General features: G+C 33.7%; 2 protein-coding genes across 2 annotated transcripts; both read right to left on the bottom strand.

Annotated features, from left to right (window-relative positions):
• Positions 1 to 2586: 2586 nt before the first annotated feature.
• Positions 2587 to 3722, bottom strand: LOC127736358 (26S proteasome non-ATPase regulatory subunit 10-like). The gene has a single exon (XM_052246858.1). It carries the CDS (start codon positions 3627 to 3629, stop codon positions 2829 to 2831), a length of 801 nt encoding a protein of 266 aa, XP_052102818.1. The 5' UTR covers positions 3630 to 3722; the 3' UTR covers positions 2587 to 2828.
• Positions 3723 to 4020: 298 nt separating this feature from the next.
• LOC127736357 (ankyrin repeat domain-containing protein 50-like) lies at positions 4021 to 5465 on the bottom strand. The gene has a single exon (XM_052246857.1). It carries the CDS (start codon positions 5415 to 5417, stop codon positions 4113 to 4115), a length of 1305 nt encoding a protein of 434 aa, XP_052102817.1. The 5' UTR covers positions 5418 to 5465; the 3' UTR covers positions 4021 to 4112.
• Between the last annotated feature and the right edge of the window lie 4350 nt (positions 5466 to 9815).

Below are 9815 nucleotides of genomic sequence, written 5' to 3'. Positions count from 1 at the left end.
TGGTTAACATCGGCTTCATTTTGTTTTAATTACTCAAAAGAATATTCTCAATAAGACTTCAAATCAAGTTGTCTGTTTATTTTTGTATTCGGTCAATACCATACGGACATCACCTTTTAGTTGATTGTTTGATTGTCCTAGTAAAAGACAGACTGAGCTTGATCTGTATTTGCTTGGCTTTTCTGTTGATCGTCAAATAAATCAAGAATATAAAGTTGATTTTTTATGCCCAGCAACTGAAAGTTAGGGGGCATATTGTTTTACCCCTGTCCGTCTGTCTGTCCGTTTGTCCGTCCTTCCGTCTGTCGACCCGTCCCATTATGGGTATATAGTTATTCCAGATAACTCCTCCTACAGTTTGAATGCTAGGAAGTTTTCACTTTGGTGGCTGTTTGTACATATCTTGAAGATGTGTATGTGGTCAGGGTTTTGATTTTTATTGATATTTGCTGTTTTGGGAGATAGTAGAACTTTGTCATTTTAAGAGTATATACTTGCATAAGAGGTGCATAATGTTTCTGTATAACTCCTCTTCCAGTTTGAATGCTAGGAAGTTTTCACTTTGTGCTGTTTGTACATATATTGATATATTGAAGGTGTGCATGTGGTCAGGATTCTGATTTTTATTAATATTTGCTCTTTTGGGAGATAGTTGAACTTTGTCATTTTTTGGTGTATATATTGCATAAGAGGTGCATAGCGTTTCCGGATAGCTCCTCCTACAGTGAACTATAGACCTATGTGCTCCCACTCTCACCTTTGTGTATTTTTAAAATAACACTTTGCATCTGCGGAGGCATCATTTGTGTCTCCCAGACACAACAATATCTCAAAGAAAGTCCTACATTGACTTTGTTATATACATTTACTTCAGAGTGGAGTGCGGGGGCATCACTTTGTCTAGTTACTATTTTGTTTTCATTTTTGGATCATTACTGTATTTAAAGTCGTATTTAGAACTTTCTCTTATGTAATGGAAAGCCATTATGGTTATTGAACGCTTTTTCCATGTTTGCTTCTACGTTTAAATAGGAGTACGTTTACATAGGAGTTGTGTAGTTTCTACAAAATACCACTGTCGTAATTTTGATTCATGTCGCACTTCCTGGTAATACATTCAGAACATTTTAAAAACTCACAGGTGAGACCTTACTATTAGCATAGGCTGCATTTAGTTTGAAAGTGTTAAAAAGAAGAGGATGGCCTGCGTTTTAACTCTTTTCCCTTTCTTTAGTTAGAAATGAATTGTTCTTCATACATTTATATTGAAATGTTGCAGATTCAGATACAGTATAATTTATGATAATTGTAATTCTTTTCTTGCGAGGAGGAGTGTGTCTGAGTGTACTGGACTGGATCCCTGATCACCGCGTTCAGATTCTGTAAGTGCTCAATGGAACCAGGTATGATGTTGACACCTTTTTGGCTGAATAAGTTATATCAATGGAACCTAATTATGTGTTACATAAACAATTATGAAATGATTGCTATAGCTTTCCCTGTGAAGATAATTCCAGAAAAGTGCCTCGGACGCAAACAATTTATTTAATGTTATTTTTATTTATATCAGATACAACTTGATTTCTGTCAGATAATAAGTTATAGCAAAAATATTTACAGGGTTATCAATATTAAGGAAGCATATCGTGGAATTAGTCATTGTCAAGCAATGTTTGTTTATATAATAATAAGCAATACTAGTATTTATATTTGATCTATCCTTTCTGATAAATTATCGTTAATACAATGAATTATGATGTGATTCTGAATGCAAAATTCGGACTTTAAATGAGACACAATAGAGAATTTATCAGTAGATCTATATAATCAATTATTATTTGATACCTAAATAACATGTTTCTCTTATTTTTGTGTGTGTGTAGAAAGTAGCCAAGAAAGACTTTTGCACCAAGGTTGTTATGCAACTAACGTTCAAAAGGAAGGTCACATCGACCTGAAATAGCCTTTTTGCTTTAACTGAACTTTCCATTTTATTTGGAACAAAATACTCTGGAAACGAGTTGTTTGCACACAGCAAATTGTGTTTATTCTATGAAAATATGAATTGAGTCTGATAATCGACCTCAACTGAATCACAGTCTTTATTTTAAGCTAGCCTTAAAAAACACAAACTGTAATTGTCTTTATTGAAAAGGTCAAAAAGAGCTAGTTATAAAACCAGGTTAAATCCACCATTTTCTACATAAGGAAATGCCTGTAACAAGTCAGGACAGTTGTTTTCCATTCGTTTGATGTGTTTTAGCTTTTGTTTTAGCCATTTGTTAAGGGACTTTCCGTTTTGAATTTTCCTTGGAGTTCGGTATTTTTGTTGTTTTACTTTATAATGCGTTGTGTTGGTTTTGATGATGGCAGTTATTGGCTTATTGCTTGATGTTGACTTTTTGTCGAGTTAGATCACTGCAAATGGTCTGATCTTTTAAAAGCAATCAATACTCGAAAATGAAGTTTCGACACAAAAGATTCAATATGTGATGTTAATGCAAGAATTAACGACAAAGCAATATTGGTTTACGGCTTTCTTCAAGTTCTGAAAAAAATCCTCTATATTATTAACATTGTATCAGCTGCAATTATGAAATATAATAGAAGACGGGAGTCACAAAATTTGTTTTTAAAACTGTTTGCTTAAAGTTAAACTACAATAATATTCATTCCATTATTTAGAACTTGTGAAGAAATCATAGTGATACAATTTGAACGAATTATCCTTTAGTGATAAAATAGTACCGAGTTGACACGTATTACATCTGTGAAAGATAAAAATGTACCTACATTCCTTGCAATTGGTTTTTTTTATGTCAAATTTCTCATTGAATTACACAATATTTTCGTCTTCTTGGTCCTGTGCTGGTAGAGGAAACTTGAACATCATTGTTGTTTATAACAGCTCCATGACGAACAAGAAGCTCAATTGTGTCAGCATGATTATTTAGTGTAGCGTAGTGTAAAGGAGTATGTCTATTTTGATCTTCCCCATAAACAATTGCATTATTTTGCAATAATAATTCAGCAATATCCGTACTACCGGAGGCGGATGAAACATGTAGAGGTGTCCATCCTTCTTTGGAATCAACTTGAGCTGCTTTGTTTACCTCTCCTCCATGTTTCAGTAATAATTCTACTACATTTTTACATCTGCTTTGACAGGCTATATATAAAGGCGTTCTATCTCTCCTATCAGGGAGGTTTACTGCTGCATTCTCCTTGATGAACAGTTCTACTATGTTGCTACTACATTCGGAACAAGCTTTATGGAACGAAGTGAAACCATTTTCATCCCCATTATTAATGGAAGCACCATGTTTTAATAATAACTTTACTAAATCTGCATTATCATTTTCACAAGCAATATGTAATGGCGTTTCACCCTCGTTATTAGAGATGTTCACCACAGCAGCACTGTGATCACATAGATATTCAACTGTTTCATTATGGTTGAAATTAGATGCTACAAGTAATGGACTCCATCCATTTTCCTCACATTTGTTTATGTCAGCTTTATAAGTGAGCAGCATATTCACTACTGCTAAATGGTTTTTCTGACAAGCAATATAAATAGATGTCATCCCATTATTCATTTGGAAGTTTACATCTGCCTCATGTTCCATCAAAATTAAAATAAGTTCTGTGTTTCCATCTTCAGCGGCAGAGTGTAATGAAGTTCGACCGTTTTTATCATGACCGTTTACTTCTGCACCATTCTCAAGCTATTTCATTATGCCTGAGGTTACAAGCTAAATGTAATGCGGGGTTTCCAGTCCCGTCAACTTTATTTACTAATGCTCCCTCTTTGATTAAGATTTCTGCTATATTTTTATTCCCATAGGAACAGGCTAAAAGAAGCGGGGTAAAACCATTTATATTGCAATGATCAAAGGAAACACCATGTCTTAACAATATATTTACTATATCTGCATTACCGTTTGCAGAAGCAATATGTAATGGAGTCCATCGATTGTCTTCACACATATTTGCGTCCGCTTCGTGATGAAGCAGCCATTTCACTGCTTCTAAATTGTCACGTTCACAAGCCAAGTAAAGAGGGGTCTTTCCATTCTTTATAGCAGAGTTTACATCGGCACCATGTTTGATTAGATGTTTAATGATATCTTTAGTGCTATCTTTAGCCAGAATGAATTGCATATCTCCACTTTCATCAAATTCATTAATTGATACCCCATTGATGATTGATTGTTCGACTGTTTTTTATCATCACAATAACACAAACAATGTAGTGGAGTTTCGCCACTTTTACTGCATTTATTTGTTAAAGCGCCGAATTCGCTTAATAATTTGACTATGTCTAATTTACCTTTTTTACAAGCCATATGCAATGGCGTTATTTCATTCTCATCACCTTTATTAATTTCTGAACCATGCGTAAGTAATAATTTTAATATATTTATATGATTTTCTCTACAAACGATATACAGTGGTGTTTGTCCAGTATTGGTATCTTTATTTACGTCTGCGCCATAACAAATTAATACTTCAACTATGTCGTAAAACCCTTTCAGGCAAGCTATATTTATCGGAGACCATCCTTCAGTTTCACATTTTTTAACATCGGCCTTGCTCTCTAGTAACATTTCTACTGCCAATAAATGACCAAAATTACAAGCTAGGTACAATGGTGTCATTCCGTTATTCATCTGTTTGTTCACCTTTGCCTTATACTTAACTAAAAGTTTGATAAGGTCAGTATTGCCATCAGACGCTGCCATGTGCAGTGGAGACCAACCATAATTATCACATTTATTTACATTTCCGTGTTTTTGTAACAATATTTCAATAACTTTTACATGTCCGTAATTACAACTTAAGAGCATAGGGGTGTATCCTTCGCTGTTCTTCTGATTAATCCTAGCACCATATTTAAGAAATAAATGTGTAAGTTCACAATGATCATTCAAGGAGGCGCTATGCAAAGGAGACATATTTTTACTATCAAGGTAATATATCTGTTTTCTATTTTTTTCGAGTAAATTTTTTGAGATTTCAAAATAACCTTTTGCTGCGGTGACATGTAGTGCAGTTGTGTAATCAATTCTTGAAGAAGAGAATTTTGCATTAAATTTTTCTAAATATGGCATTAACAAATTTCTGTATTTTTCAAATTTCATTTGGATGCTAGCAAAAACTTCCCAGTTATGTCCGTTTTCAATGTCTTTTAATATACGTTCGAAATACGTCATTTGTAACTCATCTGTAATCATAATGGTAAACTCGCCATGGTTTTCATCGAGTGATTTAAATTGGCACCTACTACTAATGAACACAGTGTCTCCATGTTTTAAGATACATCGGATTATAAACTTTGCTACAGTATGTGAAATTATGTCAAAAATTTTATAGTGTTTTGTACAGAATGTTGACTCCGTTTCGTTTAGATACATGTTTTTAGATTTTTTAGATTTGACAAAATCAAAGTTTTAGACGGATATTTCCTGATATTCGTTTCATCAGTTAAATCTTGTAACATGATATCGTATTTATCTTTTCCAATCAGGAGACCTTCTTTCTCAATCGAATTATTACATAAAACCAAGAGGGCTAGTGCTATGAAATATAAGTCGTTTTTACTTCTAAAGTTTTCAATTTCGTTTTGGATAAACTGATTTGGGTTTTTAAAGAAATCAACATTCTCCATCTTATTTTCTTTAAACATAACACAGAGTAAAGGAAAGAAGTTGCACATCATAACAGTTTCATCTTTTAGGTGATACACAACATCATTAGAAAGATACAACTTGCTGAGTTCTTTTCTTTCCACTAAAGACAAATTTATTTCATCTGACTGCAAGTTAAAATGTTCAAATGATAGAGAAGATAAGCAATCGCTTACCAAATCATATAAATAGGATCTACAGGTCACCATTACTTTGTTTTCTTAATAACTTCTTAATTCGCCCTGTCTCTATTTCCCAGCAGTTGAGGTTGAATTCATCTAAAGAATATTTACCAAAAACATCATCAAAAACAAAAAGTTGTTTAGCATTAGAATTTGTCATTTTCATCAATTCTGATGGTAACCGAACAGGTAGAACTGTGTAGCCTTCGGTTTCTTGCATGTGTATGGCTGCATGATAAGCAAGTGCAGATTTACCAGATCCAGGTATACCTGTAATAATAGTGCATTGGTTGTCTTTAACCACTTTAATTAATCTGGTCGCAGATTCAGTCACATAAAACTTCTCTATTTGTTTTTTCCATTCAGAGATTTCCTCGGTTTGAATAGCTGCAATATTCAGATAAAATCACATAGTATAAAATAATGAATTTAGGAATAGATGGCTGATTTTAATGAGTAGGTTACTTTTAAAATGCAAAATACTAGTTGAACACGTAACAAAACTATAATTGTTGAAGTCATTTTCAATGATTAATGATCGATTTCGGTGAGTTTTGCGATATTTTAAAACTTCAAGAAATATATATATTGTCAACGGTTTCAATTACCAATGTAACAATGTTTAACAACACTAGATATTGCTTAGTAACACATGCATACAAAAGTATAACAAAAATACCGAACTCCAAGACATATTAAAAAAAGTTCATAAAAATAGACGAAATCAAATGTTATCATCCAAAGGAAAGAGTGCCAAACAACTGTCATATCCTTGACTTGTAACAGGCATTTTTCCGAAGAAAATGGTGGGTTAAACCTGGTTTTGTAGCTAGCTTATCCTCTTACTTCTGTGACAGTTGTTTATATTTCCGTTATATTGACAATATTGGTTGAGTTACCCAAACAGACATAATGGGTTAATGTGACAATTATTTGGATCAAGCAGCCAAAACTGTGTAAACATACACGACAACTTAATAAAATATCATATGTGATATATAGCCACAGACCGTATATCGCATGTGTCGTTTGGCGTCAGTACAAAATACAGATTTGCGGAATTTTTACGTCGTCCGCTTCAAATTAAAAAATGATGGTTTTTACCGCAAATATTTTATTTAGAGCAGTTGTAAGAATTGCAGTATATAAAGAATAACCATACATTGGCTCAAAATATATTTTTATTTTATTGGAAAAAAAAAGAATAATATAGTGTTATTAACTGGCTGTTTTTGTATTGGCCCTGTTATAGATTCGGGGTTAGCTGTATTTGACCCGAGCATCGAAGAGTCGAGGGCCAATATAGATGATCGAGAATCTATAACAGGGCCAATACAGAAACAGCCAGTTCATAACACTTTTATTAAATGATTTTAATTCTTCGATTAAACTAAGAAACTTACCGTGAAGAAGATACAAAAATTCATATCCGAACTTGTCTTTTCGCATTCATGATGGATTTTTTGTCAACATTGTCAGATGTAATTTCTGATTTCTCGTCCAAGTACTTAATCTTATGCTATAACAATTCATTTTATCTAGCAAATATAAAGAAGCTGGGAAGAATAAATCAGACAGTTTAAATATTCTAACTTACTATTGAATCGTCTGCGTTCTGATGATTGATCAACGGAAATGAAACAGTGAAAATAATCGAAAGTCGTACTTGAAAAGGCTGTGACATATTTCCGCTTCAAGACGTTACAAAACACTGAACTCTTTTTTTATGATATTAAGTAAAAACATATGATACAAATGTGTTTTATGCATAACGATACGTCCAAAGTTAAGTAAGCTTAGGCGTAAGAAAATTGAAACCGGAGGTGAACGTCCTGTATTAGCCCATGGGTCAATACGGCTTTTTCCGTATTGGCCCTGTCCGAAAAGCAATATTAACTCCTGATTTATATCAACAGGGAAACGTCTTCAGTATTGCACATGCTGATTTATCCGTATTATGGGTGATGTGTTCTTATCATTTAATAATACATGTTATTTGCCTCATATAAAAACAATTTGTCCGTATATGTAAAAAGAGTAATACATGTCCTTTTCCATATCGGCCTGGGTACAATTCCTCAACCCATATCAGATACACGGTCCGATATGGAAAGGGCCATGTATTAATCTCTATGTATATTTCACGATAGATCTGAATGAAATATAAATATTACATTTGTTTTCAATTCATGTGAATGATTCTCTTGGAAAACTTACATTGTACATTCAGTATTTCCAAATATAGCGTTTCAACATGACCAGTTAGTTCCTCCATTTGCTTTCCTTTTTTTGCAAACTCAACATAGATGTCATGAAAAGAGTTATCTAGGTCAGCATTTTGCAATATCTGGCAAGCTGATTTCATCGTTGGACAGAGAATTTCTATAGCCTGAAAGAAAAATATGACTTTTACACGTATTTACTAATTACTTATTAGTTTTATGGTTGATATTTATTGGAGACCTAATGAATATATTATACATGTTTAAGGTATTTATATATCTATATTACTAAATGAATAGAGTTGAAATTGGGTGTCGCGTTTTCTTCTTTCACATAAAATCCAAGAATATTGTTTTATACCACAAAGGGGTAATGACCAGCGTAGTTTATTATGTGTTCATTTCAAGATCTTTTGGGGTGTTTTTGGGGGTAAAAATCGGAAAAAAACCAGTTCGGATCGACCGTCCTTCACGACGTTCGGCTCTGAAATTTACGTGCCGTCATCATTTCCGTCATTGCACGTCTGCCCGGCAAAATTAAATTTTATTTCGGAGCAGATACGGTAAATATTGACCATACACTGAAACACTTTGTGATACACATTCCCTTGACGCAATTTAACAACTGATTTTTACATGTAAAGAGTTTTTCCTTCCGGGGAACCGCATCAATTCAACATGAAAAGGGTGGGGGGATTACTTCAGTTTTCGGTTAAAAATGGGTACCGAAGTGCGACTGGAATGTGACCCACCCCCATTCATATATTAATGCATAAAATGTTCAGCCCACTCATATATGGGGTGGTTCTGAGCACGGAAACACCAGAAATCAGGTGCGGATCCAGGATTTAATGTTAGAGGGAGGAAAGGGGGGGGGGGTGCAAAAAACATTGTTCTGCGGAACGGAGCATGTTGCGAAATATTTTAGGGTAAATTAGCAAAAATGTACGTGCCGTCATCATTTCCGCTTTGTCTGCAATTATTATGGTCTGCTCAGCAAAAAGTATACACTAAAGGGTTGGGGGATTATTTCGGTTTTCGGTAAAAAATGGGTACAGAAGTGCGGCTGGAATGTGACCACCCATTCATATATTAATGAGTTTCTGTCGGGAAGACTATTCTTTTGGGTGTCATATTGAGTGATGGTATTTCGTCTGTGACACGCTTCAAAAAGATTTAAGATCTTAATATCGCCTTACATCAAAACTATATATCTTCAAATTATGAACCAAAGTATATTTCGCGGGTATTTTCTAGTATAATATACATTTTACATTGTTTGCATGTAATATGTCGTACATGTACCTCTAACTATGAACTTGAAATACTTAGAAATTTAAGGTTAAATCATGTAAGTTTTTTTATCGTTTTATTGATTCATAATTCAGTAATATTGAAATGGTATCTCGAAAAAAATAGTGTTTACATCGAGGATTACGTGACTGATTTAGGAAGATCATTTATTGGTCAAGTTATTAAAGTTTTTGATATCAATATTTATAATAAACCTTAATCATGTTAATCGAGACTCCTGTTGTTGTTTTTTTTTTTCTTTCATTTGTGTTCATTTTGGGTTTCTTACCTTAGTAACTTCAGCAAATGTTGTTATGAAGTCCGCGTCAGACATGGCACCGGAGTCAGAATGAACAATTTGATTCCTGTATAACTTTATTCTAGATACAGCCGCTCCTTCACTCAAGTTAGATGGTTGTAGTAGCTGG

This window comes from Mytilus californianus, unplaced genomic scaffold (assembly GCF_021869535.1).
Source record: "Mytilus californianus isolate M0D057914Y unplaced genomic scaffold, xbMytCali1.0.p SCAF_30, whole genome shotgun sequence".
Taxonomy (NCBI): domain Eukaryota; kingdom Metazoa; phylum Mollusca; class Bivalvia; order Mytilida; family Mytilidae; genus Mytilus; species Mytilus californianus.
Note: the sequence above shows the minus strand (reverse complement) of the source record. Positions and strands in the feature narration are given on the sequence as shown.

Coding starts and splice junctions, on each gene's coding strand:
- LOC127736358 (XM_052246858.1), bottom strand. CDS start 3,629: ATGGAACATGAGGCAGATGTAAACTTCCAAATGAATAATGGGATGACA.
- LOC127736357 (XM_052246857.1), bottom strand. CDS start 5,417: ATGTATCTAAACGAAACGGAGTCAACATTCTGTACAAAACACTATAAA.